Source organism: Lepidochelys kempii, chromosome 5 (assembly GCF_965140265.1).
Source record: "Lepidochelys kempii isolate rLepKem1 chromosome 5, rLepKem1.hap2, whole genome shotgun sequence".
Lineage (NCBI taxonomy): Eukaryota > Metazoa > Chordata > Testudines > Cheloniidae > Lepidochelys > Lepidochelys kempii.
Window position 1 is genome coordinate 97,301,650 of NC_133260.1, and position 18,513 is coordinate 97,320,162.

At 42.2% G+C, this 18,513-nt stretch overlaps 1 protein-coding gene across 4 annotated transcripts in view; it reads left to right on the plus strand.

Moving 5' to 3' along the window:
* TRPM6 (transient receptor potential cation channel subfamily M member 6) overlaps positions 1–18,513 on the plus strand; it is a 161,114-nt gene that overhangs the window by 125,154 nt on the left and 17,447 nt on the right. For 3 of the 4 annotated variants that reach the window (XM_073345123.1, XM_073345125.1, XM_073345127.1), the window contains 8 exons: positions 136–260; positions 1,679–1,802; positions 2,999–3,096; positions 6,735–6,793; positions 8,305–8,330; positions 11,661–11,711; positions 15,217–15,282; positions 17,987–18,273. In XM_073345123.1, coding sequence (XP_073201224.1) covers positions 136–260; positions 1,679–1,802; positions 2,999–3,096; positions 6,735–6,793; positions 8,305–8,330; positions 11,661–11,711; positions 15,217–15,282; positions 17,987–18,273 — 836 coding nt within the window. The remainder of the gene's footprint in view (positions 1–135; positions 261–1,678; positions 1,803–2,998; positions 3,097–6,734; positions 6,794–8,304; positions 8,331–11,660; positions 11,712–15,216; positions 15,283–17,986; positions 18,274–18,513) is intronic. The other variant, XM_073345124.1, reaches the window with a different exon arrangement.

Genomic DNA, 18,513 nt, shown 5'->3' on the forward strand with positions numbered 1-18,513 from the left:
GATAGCATCTTTCACTGAGGTTTGGGGAACTGCACAGGGGGAATATTATTCATTTTAATATTATTTATTGAGCCTTCACTTTCTAATAAAGTCTCTGTTGTATAATCATTTAATTTTGTTTACCTTTACCCTCAGAGCGATCGAAATCTGCTGAGTTGATCCCATCTGTGTGGACAGAAGCAAAACAACAGAATAGAGACAGACAATCCCAGGAGGACAAGAAGAAACAAAAAATGCTTCAGGTGCCGGTAGGTACAGGTGTAAGTGGAATGCCATGTTCTTAATCTGCCTCGGTAGCTCTTTAGTGACAGTATCGTAATAGGGGATAGTAAAGTTAGCATTAATGCCCACTGGGGTTTTAGCCCTGGAAAAGTACTGCAGTCATGATCAAACTGGGAAGTCCCTAAATAATTAATCCCAAATCTATTGTCTTGCTTTGTTTTTGTTTAAATGCTCTTTATTTCAAACGTTTAGTGGCTCAATCCTGCACCCATTGAAGTCAATGAGAGGTTACCATGGACTTTAAAGGGTGCAGGATCAGGCCCTAAATCAGTTTTGTGTTGTAAGGACTCTGCCCTCTCTTCCTGATTAAGGCCAGGGTTTGGGAGGGTGCACTTGAATAACGTCTGGGACAGAAGGAAGGAGCAGCTTCAATCCTCCTTCCCTAAGTCCTAGCTGCTTTTTAAAGGAGTGTGGAGTGCATCAGTACTTTTTACAAAGAGATTCCCAACATCCTTTTGAGCTGGAGAACAGTTATCCCCATTTTAGTGATGAGAAAACTGTGGCAGAGAAAGGTTTAACTCATTTACTTAATAATGGCTTATTGTGCAGCCTTAGCAGAGTTATGAACAGAACCCTGAAGTGCTGATTCCCATCACTAGACAGCATGATAAGCAATTATATTTTAAAGATTGTGTATTAAAAAGTCACAGGACTTTCATTTTAAATATCAGCTGACCAGCTTTGTAACCTTTTCTATACATGTGCAGCGGGTTTTTTTCTGCAACATGTAACAAATACAGAATATATTTTTCTCAATTATTATATTTCATAGAGGTTAGAGCTGGAATCTAGGAGAGAGAAAACCCTAGGTTTCGTCCTCTGTCCTGTCACTTGCCAGCTAATATTGATCAATTTTCTGTGTTTCAGTTCACCAATCTATAGTAAGGGAAGAATAATACAGTGTATCCTGAGTTATCTGAAAGACCCATAGGACACCAAAATCTTCAAGTTCCTCTCTGATTTTCCACAAAATATTATGTGCTGAATTGCTTTACCATATAAGCACTTCAGCCAGCTTTGCTTCCCTCACAGCCTCTGATCTTCCCTGCACTGCCCCTGTTCAATTGTTTGGCCTTGGGCAAAGCTGGTAAACCACTTCTGTTACTTGAGCATCATTTTTCTGAAGGTCTGAAATCTGAAACAGGGCACAAGGGGCATTCCAGAGGTGTTTGGATAGGGGAGGTTAGGATATCTAAGGTACACTGCACTTCTCTTTCTCATGGAGGTATTTTGAGACTTATTTCATATTGTTTGTAAAGCATTTTGAGACCTTATACAAGTGAAAATAATTATTGCTGGCATTCCTCTTGCAGTGATTCTAAGAACCATGCTACAGAGGAGCTGCAGAGCTGTTTGTCTTAAAATATTGAGTAAAATTTTTTCTGTCCCCTGCCAGATGATTACAGTGGATGGTTGTCCCCAGACCACTCAAATGAGTTCAGAGCCAGCAGAAAGCTGTTTCTTGGGTGAAGAGAAATACAACAAGAACTGGCTAACTGCATCTAATTTCAATCAGCTAAGTATGTAACACTCTTCAGCTGATGAAGCTCAGAACTCCTGAATAAACCAGTAACAGTGCATGAGTCTAAAGTGTCATGAACCAGTACCACCTCAGGAGGCAAATTATAGGGTCAGATTGTGAACAGACACTGTACATACACATACCCCTCAAACAGAGGGATGGGGAGACAGAAGCATGGAGTGGGTGGACCCTGGGCTTCATCTTCCTCCAGTTTGCTGGCCACCACTGCTGAGCTGTTCCAGGAGTTGGGGGAGTAACTTGCTATTTTTGTGGTACAGTAGCAGATTACTACCTCTCAGGAGTAAACAGGGATTAGGGAACTGAACTGTGTCTCTGTGAGGCATGATTCCTGGCCTGGGGAATTTCTGGAGTATCACAGCATCTCACTGTACAAGCACAATCTAGCTGCTATTGGTAATTTTTGCAGAGGTTTGTGGTCATAGGTATTACTATGATAATGCGTCGATTAGTTGGTTTTTGGTAATTTTCATCCATTTGATGTACCAACCTTCCATTTTCCATTTGCAGCATAATGGATAATTGGCCATAAATTCTTAGAGTACTCAGATGTCATTGCTCAGAATACATTCTTCATGGAGAAGTAAATTTATGTCACCTGTATTTGAGTGATAAGTTCTAAGTAATGTGTGCAGTGTAGTTGTAGCCATGTTGGTCCCAGGATATTAGAGACAGAAGATGGGTAAGGTAATAACTTTAACTGGACCAACTTCTGTTGAGAGAGCCAAGCTTCTGAGCGACACAGAGCTCTTCTTCAGGTCTAGTTCAAGTTTTGAGGAATGACATTTCGGACTCTTGTATAGCAGTGATTCTCTAGCTTTTTCATTATACAGGCCTCATTTTAAGAGTGAGATCCTCCAACAGATCATCTTATCTCCTGACTCTGTCTCTACACAGCTCTTAGATTACATTTTGCAGACCACCAGGAAAAGCACCATGGAGCAGTGGTGCTCTACAGATCATAGTATGAGAAGACCCGAGCTACACTGGAACCTGTAGGCTAAGAGAAAGTGGGAACAATCTACTTCACTTTTGTGAAATTCCATTGTTGCTTTTATATTGTTGGCTTCTAGAGTAATACATCATACAGATATTTTATGGGTGTTTATTTTACAGTAATAATGCTTTTCATTTCAGTTTTAGAAATATATTTTCTCTGATTACTTTCTTGGTTAGGTTTGGAACGTCTCAGTTATATGCACCAGAAAATGAAAAATCAAGAAACTGGTAGGCGCTCTTTGCAAATCTGTGACTCTCTGAGGCAGTCTCAAGAGGTAAGACCTGAGGACATATCATGGGCCAAATCTTCATATAAATTATTGTAGCTTCCATAGAGCTACACTGATTTTCACCAGCTGAGCTTCTGTCTAATGAGACACCTTTTGATGTGTGTGAAATTTCATTTCATGCTGGCAAGCCACATCTTTGGTAGTAAATGAATACTTAACAGCTATTAATACTTAGCAACAATTAATAAAGTAGGATATTAAACTAGTGAATCAAGAAATGGGAGTGTGTATGAAGACAATGGTCAGAAAGGTGAGCATTTATTAGTAATACTCTAGGCCATTAAGCAAATACACAGTCTGATGTAGAATGTGTGAGCAGAGGTGATTAGAGAACCAAGGCAACCTTTGGCAAGTTCATCTTCTTAGCTATTAGGTGACCATATTTATTTCATGTAAAGTGAGAGTTAAATATTTCTAGTGCAAAGATGTTTCCTACTGTATTTAGAGTGGTTTTCTTAATCTCTGGCTTTTAAAAAATTATGATTTGTCAGAACTGATTTGCAACCTTATATGACCGACTGGCTAAGCAGCAGTTCTGCAGAAAAGGACCTGGGAATTACAGTGGATGAGAAGCTGGATATGATTCAACAGTGTGCCCTTGTTGCCAAGAAGGCTAATGGCATATTGGGTTGCATTAGTAGGAGCATTGCCAGCAGATTGAGGGAAGTGATTATTCCCCTCTGTTCAGCACTGGTGAGGCTACATCTGGAGTATTGCATCCAGTTTTGAGCCCCCCAATACAGAAAGGATGTTGACAGATTGGAGAGAGTCCAGTGGAAGGCAACAAAAATGATCAGGGGGCTGGGGCACATGATTTATGAGGAGAGACTGAGGGAACTGGGCTTGTTTAGTCTGCAGAAGAGAAGAGTGAGGGGGGATTTGATAGCAGCCTTCAACTACCTGAAGTGGGGTTCCAAAGAGGATGGAGCTCAGCTGTTCTCAGTGGTGGCAGATGACAGAACAAGGAGCAATGGTCTCAAGTTGCAGTGGGGAGGTCTAGGTTGGATACTAGGAAACACTGTTTCACTAGGAGGGTGGTGAAGCACTGGAATGGGTTACTTGGGGAGGTGGTGGAATCTCCATCCTTAGAGGTTTTTAAGGCCTGGCTTGACAAAGCCCTGGCTGGGATGATTTAGTTGGTCTTGGTCCTGCTTTGAGCACGGGGTTAGACTAGATGACCTCCTGAGGTCTCTTCCAACCCTAATCTTCTATGATATAGGTCCAGATCCTTAGCTTGTGTAAATCAGCATGTCTCCATTGACGTTAATGCAGCAATGGGAATTTACATCTGCCGAAGATCTGGCCCATAGTTCAGAAAAGAATGTGGGCAAGAAACTGGCTTGCAGAAATCTCTGTTCTTAAATGGCCTGGATGACGGCACAAATTGCATCTTTCAACTCATTGCAGGAGGTAGACCAGGGGTAGGAATGGAAATTAACAAGGAATAAATTGAGAACTGAAGTTGGGAAATTATCCATTCTTCTTCCTTTCTCAAGAGTAATTCATTTTAGAGAAGGGAGCACATTTCCTTGCCTGATTCTTTTTTTTTTTTTTTAAAAAGTTACTGTTCACTATAAATGCTATTTGTTGTTACTTTTAGCTTTTTTCCTTAGACCATGAAAGTAGATTAGATGAACTTTTGTTTCTTGTCAGTTTCACTTTTTGACTCTCCTGTGGTTTCAGAGTGTTGTAGTTCGAGTTCCAAACACAACAGAGCAAGTTTAAACAAAAGAATTTTATATTGAAGAAAAGAAATTATAGAAACATTTCTACTGATCCTAGATTCTGTAAAACATTAATTTTGGGGTTTAAGTCAATTTGACAATAAATCTTTAAAATAGGGCACAATATATTTTTAAGAAATGAGTTTTCCCTGGGTTAGTTCTTCTCAGACCGATCTGTGGATCAACATTGGTCCACAGGTCTTTTGTTATGCCTAACAAGATGAAACATTTTGAGAACAAACCAATGGATTGTGGGTGGGGAGGTCACCTGTTACCAGAGGAACTTTCATGCAAAAAGTAATCTCCTGAATTAAAACATGGGAGAACATCTGAGAGAGTTAATTTTAAAACTAAATTTAAGGCAATATTTAAAGATTAGTTTTATCTAGTTTGTCTTAAAAGCTTGTCTCTGATCTTTTTATTTGAATCCTGGTGCACTCTTCTTTGGGGAAAGGAATTTGCCTTGGTCAGATTTTTCAGAGGAATATTGAAATATCTGACTAATACAAGAGAATATTCCAAAATCAGATTGTTCTATAGGAGCATTTTCCCTGATGTAGCTGGAAGGTTTTGCACTATTAAAGGGACTAAGAACCTTCGACTGACAGAAATGAAATATATAAAATCTAAATATCATATTGAAAAACTCCAATGTTCTTAAAAATACACCATGCTTGGTGCTTCAAACTGTTAGATGTGAGATGTGTTTCCTTTGTGTCATGGCCTCACAGGACCCATGCTCTCTCAGCTCTGTAAGGTTCCTGGGAAGAACCCCCTTCAGTCTGACAGCCCGCCTCAGGAGTCTCACTCTGGGGCATTAAGCCTTGGGCTCCACCACCTCTTGGAACTGCACCTCTGAGCCTTCAGCATGCCTATGTCTCTCTGTGAGCCCCCTCAGGGAGTCCATTCACTCTGGAACCCCAGGGCCTCCACACCCCGACAGAGCAATGCAAACCCGCTCTCTAGATTGCAGTTACTCTCAGCCAGTGTAAAAAAGAAGGGTTTATTGTGCATCTGAACACAGCACAGAAAGTTCTCAGGGCCTCAAACATAGAAAATTTCAGCATAGTCCATCTGGGCCCATCCAACGCCCAGGTGGGCTCAGGCTGCTCTTTGTACCAATCCAGAAGCGACCTCTTTCCAGCTAACCACCCTATATCACCTTCCCCAAAAGCCCTTCCTCCGTCTTTTGTCTTCTTTCCTGGGCAACCAGATCACCTGGACCCTCTCTCTTCCGCCCTTTATTCTCTCACTGGACAAACCCAGCTGGCTTCCAGATGGGGTGGGCCTCCGGGTCACCAGTTGCTAAGTTCCACTGTGTCCAAGCCAGGGTCCAGGCGGCTAGGCGAGGTCTCACCTGGTCCTCTGCAACAACAAACACCCTCTCCCACCACCTCGTTAAACGTACAGCACATAGGGAAAACGGAGACACAGTATTCATGCAAACCATTAAGCAAATCCCCCAGTTGGTCACACCTTTCTAGTGTAACACTGTAGGACACATCTTATTCATTAAATATTTATATTTCATATATTTCATTTTTCTGCTATAAAGGGAAATTCCCTACTAGTTTTTATGCTGCAAAATACTTCCATGTACATTTAGAGTTTTTTCATGGTGCAGTCTGATATAACTAGATCACTTAAATTATTCTACTATCTACCTAAATGCATGGAGATTCTATAGAAAATTGCAACCAGGACAATTTCATATTCCAAATCAGTGTTGGTTTAATAGAGCTGTGAAACACTTAGGTTTCTGTGGGACTACTCACGGTAGTCAAATTAAGTACATGCATAAGTATTTGCAGGATTGGAAGCTTTATGAGTTGCTCTGATTATATACGTAGGACAGTGATATATAGACTGTACCCGTAACATCATTTTTCTTCTTCTCAGGATTTGACTAATAGCATGATTGGGACCACCAGGAAGAATAATCTGAGCAGGAATTCCTTGTATGTATTCCTAACTATTTTAAGATACTTGCTGCATACCTACAAAAGCAGACTCTATTGTAACCCAGTTCTGTAGATACTGCAGATTTCCATTTTAGTTCTATAACACATTTAGCATGAGGAATCTGTGCATATGTAAAACAGACTTTTTTCAATAAAATAAAGCTTTTTTGTTTAATTATAAAAGGTTATTAATTCCAATATAACTTCTAATTTTAGAAGGAACATAGATACTTTTATCTTTTTGTATCCCAGTATTATCTAATTTTCTCATTCAGTCACCACAGGATCTTAACTACTTATTCTAATCTACTAGAGTGTGAAAGGCAACATTTGCTTTTGCTGCATACATTGTATATTTCTTTTTAAAATAGCAAAAATCCTGAAAGGCTGTCATTCTCTGATTAAAATCCTTTGTATCAACTCTGCATTGGCAATAAGTCTGTCTGCATTTGCAAAATATTTGACTTGCTTTCTATAAAGAGATTTTGGTGGTGGTTTATCTCTGATCAAAGTGAAATAAAATCAGACTGGCTTGAAAAGTGTCTTCAGTTTTCTTGTTAATTTCTTCAAACCTCTTGGATGTTTTTTCAGCTTGCTTGATAATTATCTTAATATTTGGAATGCTTTCATGTGTGCTTCTCTTTCTCCCTCTCTCTCTGCCTCTCAAGTTCATCACTGCAGTATACATCCCCACTACTTAGTAACATCCCTGATAAAATAAATAAAAGGCACAAAGCAATTGCCACATTCCATGATTTCAACATGGGACAGGGAAAAAATACTGTTCTTTTTAACAGTCCATTGTGGCATACTTGCAGGCAGTAGCCAACCTGCATACATGCTAAACTGAGAACTGAACTCACAGGGCTAATGCTGCTGTCACTTACACTGGTCTGACTTCAGTAGAATTAGTCTTGATTTACACCCGTGTGAGAGGAGAATCATGCCCATAATCTTTTGTCTTTTTATCCCCTCCCTCAAGCAAAAAGCTTCCATCAACTTGAGGCAACAGAGACTGTTAAATATCAGAAGCAGTAGGGTTTACAGTATAGCCTCCCTATAGATCAGCTAACAAAGTGCAAGGCAACTGCAAAAAATTGAGCAAGTCTGATTTCATCCTGTAGAGGGCAGTGAGACACATACCAGTCGGTACATCAAAACGTAGGTTAAAATTAAAAAGCAAACAAACAATACACCCACCCACCACTCATATCTGATTGAAGTGCTCTTTAAACAATATTGTTATTATCTAAACAAGACAGTGACCCAGAATTGTAAGCACAAATCAGAGAGGGGAAAATGCAGAGAAATACTTCTGTTCCTTAGTAACAAATGATCAGCTGTATGTCAAAGCAAAAAACAACTTTATGCTAGTGGTTCTTGTGTTTTATGAAGTGAGTTTAAATCTTTGTGAGTTTGAATTCACATAGTTCAAATCCTTTCATGTCATTCTTGTTTAATCACAGAAAAGTTTGAAGCATAATTTCCTATTGTTGATTCTAAAACAGGTTCAGAAGTTCAAGCGGCATTGACAGTAAGTTTTTGATTGATTATTACTTGTCTTTAATTCTTATTTGTAAATCCTACTTTCACAATTCACTGAAATACGTGACCAGTGATTCTATTGTAAGCATGGAGGGTAAACAGGAAGAGGGTTAACAATAATTAATACCCAACAGAAAGAACAGATTCTTTGCAGTTTACTACAAATAATGTGATAATATGTTTTCCTCATGCTAAAGGAAATTTCCATCTATTTTGCTCAGCCCAGCAATATAAAATATCACACACTTTTCAGCAGGAATTAACTATGCTGTGCTTAAAAAGAGACAGATGAATTCTATCCTTTGGATTGCAAGAGAGTTCCATTGGGTTAAATAGGAAGCTTGACATATATCTGAGGGTTAAGTCTAGCATAACATTTCTGATTACAATGCGTGTTTCTAAGCACAGTCATGGTTGCAGCCATCTCTCTAGTAAGTGGTATTGGGTTCAGTTTTGCAATTCCTCTGCATGTTGAACTCTCATTGAAGGATCTGGTCCACTGTGGGATTGTCAGTGCAGGAGTTCAATGTCAAAGATGGTAAATACGTTTTCAAACTTCTTTGATATTCACTCAAGAATCAGAAGGATGACTTTGTCCAACAAATGTAGAACATTTGTATGTAGCCTTTTTTAGTCAAGTTTATGCTCACAATGGGTAGTACAATGGGTATTTGGGCTGCGGATGCTACAGTCACATACTAAAGAGACACCATCGAGTTGAATTTTGTTGCAACTGGTCACATTTTTTAAAAATGCAAGTTTCTCGAAGAGCAGACTGGCTTTTAATTCCTTAAAAAGGTTTTGAACATATTTTATGTCCTCCTATCATTACAAGAGAATTTTGGGTGGAATCAATAATTTTGGGTGGAATCAATGGCCTGGCCCATCCACTTTTCGCCATGGGTCCTGCCCCTGCCCCTCTTCTCCCCTCTAAGGCCCTTCCACCAGCCAGGCTGGCAATTGGAGCCCATTTGGGAAACCCAGGCACCTGTGGCCACCATGGACCCTCCACCTGACCAGGGTGGGGGGTCCGAGAGCAGCCCCCGGCCCGTGTCCTCGCCTAGCAGGCCCCCCGCCCAGGGCAGACGGAGGGTCTGCGGCTCCGCACTGCTTCCCTGGTGTCCCTTACCATGGCCAGGCTGCGGCTCCGAGGCCCCACCCCCCAGCTAAAGCTGGGTTGGGGTAAGAGCCACCCAGGCAGCTGTACGGAGCATGGACCCTCCACCTGCCCTGGGCAGTGGGCCGGGGACTGCACTGACAGATTCCATACCAGAGACTCCAGCAAGTTTTCCTCCAGCCCTGCTCAAGGCTGGCAGTCTACACATATCCTGGACAACCATACAGCTCAGGGTTCCTGGATGCCACAAGAGTCCATGTGCCACATCAACCACCTCCAGCTATGAGCAGTACACAGAGCGTGTCAGCAATTCCTGCCTTTCATCCGATTCACTCATACAAGTCAGGTCAAACAATATGACAATGGTTTACTATATAAAGAGGGGGAGCCAGGTGCACACCACGCTGCAGGGAGGCGGCACAGATATGGAATTGATACTTCCACAGTCATCTCACCCTCTTGGTAGCGCACCTACCACGGATAATGAACTCCCTAACAGACAGCCTCATCAGGCATTTTCATGAGAGCCATGAATGGAAATGGAACTCATCCATGGAACAACAGATCTGACTTCAGTCTCCATCTTTGTCTCAATCTTGGGACCTCTTTGCCAACCCAGGCAAACAAGAATTTACTGTTCTCCTAATGCACAGGGATGAAGCTCCAGAGGGCATGCCTTCCTAATACAGTGGTCAGATCCACTGATGTATGCCTTTTGACCCATCTCCATCCTACCATGCATCCTCAGAAAAATCAAGGTGACAGTAATCTTAATAGCTCTTGGTGGCTGAAGCAGTTTTGAGTTATGATGGCTCTCCAGGTGAGCTCCCATCCATGCATTCACTTTCAGACGTCACCAAATCTACTGTCACAGAATGGGGGCAGAACCAATCATCCCAACCCAGCACTTCTCCATCTATCCCAATCCCACACCTCTCCATCTGACAGCTTGGCTTTTGGATGGGCAATGGGGTTAGAGAGATCCTGCTTGAAGAAGGTCTGAGCCATCTTCCTCAATAGCAGGAAGCCCTCCACGAAGATGTGTTACATAGCCAAATGGAAGCCCTTTCCCTTTGGTGCCATGAACATCAATTGTTCCCAGAAGAGGTTAGAATTCCCCTTATCCTGGACTATCTTCTCTCCTTAAAATCTTTGGGCCTCTCACTGAGTTCATGGTGAGTACGTCTCGCAGCCTTTAATGCCTTCCATCCCCCAGTGGAAAAAACTGTTCAATTTTTACCCACCCTACAACAATAATTTAAAAAAAATGCATTTATGGGAACATTTCCACTGGTGTCAAGGTCAGTGCTGGCTAGGAGTTTGAACCTGGTTCTCTCTATCTAAAGGATTCATTGTTTGAACCTTGGCCTCCTGCTTCCCATTACATTTATCAATGAAGGTAGCCCTCCTCATGGTTATCACACCAATCAGAAAGACAGGCAAACTTGGGGCCCTTATTGCAGATCCACCTTATATCATCTTTCCCAAAGTATCCCTGATCCTGGGCACATAGAGAGCATGTGCACCCACAGTGAATACAAAAAACTCCAGTTACTATAAGGTCAGTAAACTTCCTTTACTGGAACAAAAATAAACTGGAACAAAATAAATTAAAACAGATAATGGAAACATTTCTATTAGTCTTAAATAATATAATGGCTTGTTTTATAAAACATAGATTTGGGACCAAATTTGACTTGACAGAGTCTCTTTAATTTTGCCAATAAATTACTTGTTTATATTTTTACAGCATTTTAGATGTCATAGGTTACTGGACCTGTATTATTATAACTTCAATGTAATAGTACAGTTAATGGAATGCATAATGACTACGTATAGAGTTGCAAAAATCATGCCTTTGGGATTCTGTGAAGCATGATGGACAGGAAAGTGCTTTTAACATCCCAGAGGTGTAACTGGTTTAGAGGAACGACATGTCCTTGAGGTTAATATTGCTAGTCTCCCTTCATTTCCTTATATAAATAACTCGGATGGCTATATTAAATTGATAACTGAAAACTGCCAACATATACCATACATTACAACATACTTAATGTCAATTAGTGATTCCTCTCTTTAGAATGCTGAGCCAGTAATTCTGATTAATCTGTTTCATGACAAACTTGAAGGGAATAAATTCAAAATCATGCATTTATCTCTGCTACCATAATTAACATAATGATCCTTTTAAAATAATTTCAGAAATCTCAGTTTCCTTGAAAACACCTCAGGACCTGCACCATCATTATTCAGGTAAGCAGGAGGTACTTGAATGACAGCTGAGCAACTGCACCGGATTTTAAGCTGTGGAAATTCTGGTAATATTTTTTTATTCTTATGCATGCCTCAGTTTCCCTCTGTGCTTTGTACTAATATGAATTGAATATAGATGAAAGGGACAAGGTGTTGGACTCATGTAGCTATTTGATTGGAAATCAGAGTCACTAACAAACTGAATAGAGCCTATGCATTGAATGGAGGATCCAGAAGAGACAATGGCTATCCTAGTGTCTGAGATATTCACACTTAGGGTATGTCTACACTGCAATATAAGCCCAGGGTTCACACTCAGGCTCAAGCCTAACTCTCCTTCCATGTATCTACACACAAATCATGCTAACCCAGGGATTGGACCCAGAGTCCCAGAACCCCACGTGAGTGGAGGGTCCGAGCCTGTATCAAGCTGGGACCCAGGATTCAAGCCCTATTGCTTTGCAGTGTAGATGCAGCCCGACAGGACTCATGCTCTTGGCATCCACTAAAAGCATTCCACAATCCCACAGTTGGACTTTTTTTGTTCTCTGGACAGTCAGGTTTGGTGGACAGTCAAGTTTTCCCACATTACACCATGAACAAAGGGCTAGAGCGGCCACATTTTGGGAGGGTGCTCGGAAGCCTAGGATATGGGTGGCAGGACTCAAGTTGGCATAATGCAGTGTAGATGCTGGAACCTCAGGTTGGGTCCCACGGTTCAGCAATTCCTAACCTGAGGTTACAAATGTGTGTAGACACTAACGTCCTAAGTTAACAAATCCAGAGTCTGCTAACTCAAGTTCTACTAACTCTGGGTTTACATTGCAGTGGAGACAAACCGTTAGGCAGTAGTAGCCAAGAGCAGAGCAAAGGCCCTGGAGAACATAGGGGAAAGGAGTCAAGTAGCTGTGTTAAGAGATGAGCTCATAGGGAATGGCTAGTCAGCAATTAGATACCTGTGGCTGGCCGATGCCAGCCGACTTGGGCTTGGGCTGCAGGGTTGTTTCATTGCTGTGTAACTTCATTCTGGGTTCACCCTGGAGCCCGAGCTCTGGGACCCTCCCACCTCTCAAGTTCCTAGAGCTTGAGCACCAGCCTGATCCCAGAAGTCTACACAGCAAAGAGGCAGCCCTGCAGCCCAAGCCCTGAGAGCCTGAGTCAGTTGGCACAGGCCAGCCGTGGGTGTCTAGTTGCTGTGCAGACATATGCCTAGAGAGACCAGATTCTCACCTGGGTTGAAGACAAAGGAACAGAGACAGAGAAAGGAAGCAGAAATGGTTCCTACAGCAGCATGGCTCAAGGGTTCACTGGATTTAGACTGTTTAGATTATGTCTTCACCTTTTCTTTCCAATTGACCTAAGGCAGAGGTGGGCAAACTATGGCCCGCGGGCCACATCCAGCCCCAGGGACCATCCTGCCCAGCCCCTGAGCTCTTGGCCGGGGAGGCTAGCCCCCGGCCCCTCCCCTCTGTCCCCGCTCCCTCGCAGCCACGCCACTGCGCGGGCAGTGGGGCTGCGAGCTCCTGCCGCTCTGAGTGGCAATGTAAGGGGGTGGCAGCGGTGGCGGGCACGTGCGGTGGTGGCAGGGTTGGGTAGAGGCTTCCGGGGGATAGGGAGCAGTTGGATGGGGCGGAGGTTCTGGGGCGGTCAGGGGTCAGGAAACAGGGGGGGTTGGATAGGGCGTGGGAGTCCCCCGAGGGCCTGTCGGGGGGAGTGATAGGAACTGGGGGGCAGTCAGGGGACAGGGAGCATGGGGGGTTGGATAGGGGCTGGGATCCCAGGTTTGGGGTGGGGGGTCCTGGGAGGGGGCGGTCGGGGACAAGGAGCAGGGGGGATTGGATGGGTCGGGGGCTCTGAGGGGGGCGGGAAGTGGGAGGGGGCGGATAGGGGGTGGGGGCCAGGCTGTTTTGGGCCACAGCTTTCCCTACCCGGCCCTCCACACTGTTTCGCACCCCGATGTGGTCCTCGGGCCAAAAAGTTTGCCCACCCCTGACCTAAGGGCTTTCAGAGTCTATATGTCAGGTGACTAATAAATTGTTACCTTGCTTTGCTGTGACACCAGGCAGCCTTTTCAAATACTTACTCAGCATATTGTGTCCTGAATGGGTAAAGAACACGACTCCCACAGTTGGCTGGACTCGCTGCAGGGAGCCACAGAGAGAGAGAGAGAGAGACAAGAATTGCTAGCATGCAAAGGCCCAGTTTTGGAGTCATGGAAGCCAAGGGCCTGCCTCTATTGAACTGTGTGGCTCCTTGGGGGTCTGGCACACCAGACCCTGTGAATCCGTAACACAAGCACATTAATTCTTTTCCTGTCATCTTCTGTGGCTCCCACTTTGTAGAGTCACACGAGGGCCCACCCCAGTGAAAGCTGTATATTAATTTCATACCTAACACGGTATTGAGGCCATTTCAAGTGTTGGTTGGCAAATGATCATAAAGAAAAAACTAGACCTTGGCAGTAAAAAACTTTAGTTTTACAACTGATGAAAACTTCAGGAACTGAGCTGTAATGCCCAGAAAAGACAGGGGCACTGGTTAGTTCATAGCTATCGGCTCCCATCTGGATGAAGGACAGTATTCCCTGCAATTTCCCTCTTTCTTCTGGTTTGCTGGAGTGGATTTCTTCAGTTAATTTGTACTGTACTCCTTAATCTGTGTTTATATACTTATGAACTCACTGGAAGTCTGGCAGGGAATAAATCATTTGGACACTGATTGCCCACTGTGCTGTTCGATTCCTAAATTGAAAATGCGCAGAGATTGCTTCAAACCTACAGGTTTCTGTGCTTTTGGGTGAGGAGACTTGTCCAGAACCTACCAGCAGATGTCCCTGTCTACCACACTACCTTAGACCTTTTCATGAGAAACCTTGGATAAAACATAAGCAAGTATACAGGTATCTGAAGTTCAGAGATTGTGCCATAGTTACAATGTATAGTGTCCATTTTTTTTCATTCCATGGACAGGCACAACTCCACTGACTTTGATAATATTATGCCAGCAACATATTTGACTCAGCATATATTTGGGCATGTTATTTAATTAGGTGATATTTTTCAACGCAATCTAGAATCTGACCAAAATAAGATGTTTTTGGAGGCTTCTGGGTTAATTTTTTTCATCTGTAATGCAAGGATGGACTTGTGTCTGCGGCAGTAGATGGGAGTCAGCGAAACGGGGTTCAGTTCTGGATTTTACCACAGACTTCCTGTGTGACTTTGGGCAAATCACTTAATCTCTCTGTGCCTCAGTTCACACCTCTGGAAACTCTGGCTAACAGTACTTCTCTGCTTCTTAGATACTGTGAAGCTAAATCCATAATCACTTAGTGGATGCTCAGGTGTTATAGTGCTAGAGGCTATATACATAGCTAGAGGGAAGGCTGGTCACAACAAAATGTACTTGTTTTTGTAATATTACAATAAAACACTGTCAAATATTTCTGAAAATCAGCCAAGCCAATGCTAGCTCAGCATAGCGGAACTGTCAATTTTGTTTGCAGCTGTTGAAAGGAACAACTTAATGAGGCTTGCTCAGACTATACCATTTACGCCAGTCCAGTTCTTTGGTGAGTGCCAGTTTCTCTATTCTGTTTTGAATATATTATAATCACAGCATGGATTATTTTTTAAAGAATACAGTTAAGAAACCTCATAGGTTGGATTAATTTAGGTAGATATAACTTACATTTATTTTCTGAAAGGAACAACTTCTGTAACCACCACTCTGGGCCAAAGGGCATGACTCTATAGCCTGGTGGTTAAGGCATCCACCTGGGAGACCCAGGGTCCAGTTCCCCTAGTCCAATGACTCCTTAATTATTTATCCGCAACTTCAACATGAGAGACTGAGGGAGCCCCACACATCAGAATATGCCATAGCTCAGTGGCTAAAGTACTTTCCTGAAACTGGGGAGACCCCTGTTCATATCTTTCCTCCCCATGAGGCAGAGGGAGAAATTAAACCTGGGTTTCCCAAGTGAGTGCTCCAACCACTGGGATAGATAGATAAATACCTCCCTGCAGCCCATACTTATGTGCCAAACACCCTGAGAGGAGAAGATCTTAGGATGCACCCCTATTGTTGGCATCTCCCATTTGTTATCTTAGGTGGCTCCACACCTAGCATGCTGGCTTTTGTGGATTTCATTCTTAGGCCACTGTCTCTCCCCATTCATTGTGTAGGGAGCCCAGGTGCCTAGCTCAGGCTTTGTGGTTCACAGTGTTGTTCCAGTGATTTTTCTAGGTGCCTAAAAGTTAGGCATTGCAATGCTGAGTGTTGCAAAGCCTAAGTTCCTTTGTGGATCCAGGTCCTTCTTCCAGGCCAATTCGTGAGACCAGTCTCCGAGGATGAGCCGAGACTGAAATCTAATGTGTCAGCTCATGTCTCTCCTTCAAGTCTCCCCTTTCCTCTTGACTTCTCTTCACCCTGCTTCTCCCTCACCCATGATTTGTGTGGCTTTTTTTGTATGGTTTTTAAATCCACCCTCCGCTTGTGGAGTTCCTTTGTGTGGAGAGATTGCCAAACAATAAAACTGATAGATACAGAATTTGAAGGATTTTTATTCTTTTATCCATTTTATTAGCAGTTCCTGTTTTATTAAGGAAATAATGCAGTATTCTACAGTAATCGCCCTCCAAACACTGCCACATCTTGATGATAAAACTTAGGACCTGATTCTTCACTCTCTTAAATTGGTTCAACTTTGGCAGAGTTGATATAAGATCTGTGTAATGGAGCGGAGAATCAGACCCCTCATGTCTGGGACCATTACTGCAGAATATGTCCATTGGATGTTGTATAAAAAGAACTTAAGACATAGAAATGGTACTTGTAGATGTGTAATTATTTTATCAATAATTCTGGTCAGTATTCTATTCAATTGAACATTTGTATACAGTGGGCCTGATTTTCAGCCTGGCTCATACCTGGCCTCCTTTGTGGCACCTGTAATTATTTGTGTCTCCAGGCAATGTTAAAGATATTAAGAACCTGAAGGTGTTCACAGATCAGATGCTTGTATGTCCATATTACATCAACTGCCTCTGCAAATAATCTCAGTCACAAAAAGGGAGGGCAGGCTTTAAAACTCTGGCCTGTTATATTAGCTTATGGAAGATAATAATGAATAGTTTTCCCCCTGTCAAGGGTAGAATACCGTTATAACTACATAGTGAGACAAAGTGTAAGATTGAGCTGAATCTCACCAAATGCCTTCTGCATGCAAAATGATGCTGTTGAGTGGAATAGAATTTCTGAAATTTTGTGCAGTAGAGATGACATGGGAATTTCTAGGCACAAGGTCAAATTCTTAATCTAAAATAGTAAACTTAAATCTCCAGGCTTATTTGTCTTAATTTCTTCTAAGTTTTTAGTTTATATTAAAACAGAACCCTAAATAGTATAGGAAAGCTGATGTTTTTTCTAGATTCAGAGGACTCGTTCCCAGCTGTGTGGGTTAGTTTGGGCCAGACTCTGCTTCTCTTGCTCATGTTGATTAGTGCCTGATTTCTCAAATAACCCAGCTGAAATCAATGGGACTGTCACGGAGCAAAGTGCTACTCAATGTGAGTAAGGGTGGCAAAATCTAGCCATTGGCTTTTACAATTGTCATGAAGCTAAAGGTGTTACTTCTTACAAGCGAGCAAGATCAAAAGGGAAAAGCGGTATGAGTAGTATCGATCTTAATTGTTTTCTGTAAGATAAAAAAAATCTTGCTAAATATTCTTCTTTTATGCAAATACAGACTAAGAGGGAGAGAGAAAATCTCAGCGTATTTTGATTTAATTTCAGCTTAACCAATTATAGATAAGAGACTGGTGTTTAAAAGAAAAGATTTAGACCCAATCATCCATAAAATCCAGTAAGTCTGCTGACACTGAGAAAAGCCACTGAAAAGAAGAAAATGACCACAGTTGTATTTGATAAGATCCACTGGTTTAAATCATCTCAGTTTGCTTGTATTGAAGCATGTCTGAAGGCTGGAATTCATCCCTATGAAGAAGGCCAGTACAAAGAGACAATGTAATTTAAGGGGTGCATAGGTCTTGTGCTGGCCCTCTGAATAGGGTTGAACATCACCTTTAGTGAACAATAGAAGACTTTGGATAATATTTCAGGAATACAGTTTCTCTTCTAGCATAGTGGAAACCCATATTGGTAAGTACTGTAAAGTGAGAAAGTTATATGCTATTTTAGGGGAAGAAATGTAAGTTTCAAATGGTGTTGCTGTGATTTGTGATATTTATAAATAAAACTTCTTTTGATCTCAGCTGGAGAGGAGGTGACAATCTATAGGCTAGAAGAGAGTTCGCCTTTGAACCTAGATAAAAGCATGTCATCCTGGTCACAGCGTGGGATGGCTGCAATGATCCAGGTCTTGTCCCAGGAGGAGATGGATGGAGGTCTCCGGAGAGCCATGAAGGTCATTTGTACCTGGTCTGAGAATGATGTATTGAAGTTGGGACAAGTCTTCATTGTGAAGTCATTTCTTCCTGAGGTGGTTCAGACATGGCAGACGATCTTTCAGGAGGGTACAGTGTTACATCTGTGCCTGCGGGTAAGTATAAACCTGCAGGAAAACTGTCCAGTACAGTGTGGCAGGTATGAAATGGTTTGGTACATGTAAACACTTCCAGCCTGGAGTGACCTGCTCTTTAATTATTGTTACTACCCTATTGGAGAGAGGGCCATGGAAAAATCCATCTCCTATTTATGATTAGTAAGGAACACTCACTTTCTTTATATATTCTGGTCTTTCTTAATAGGCTTATTTAAAAGTAATACCTATACATATGTT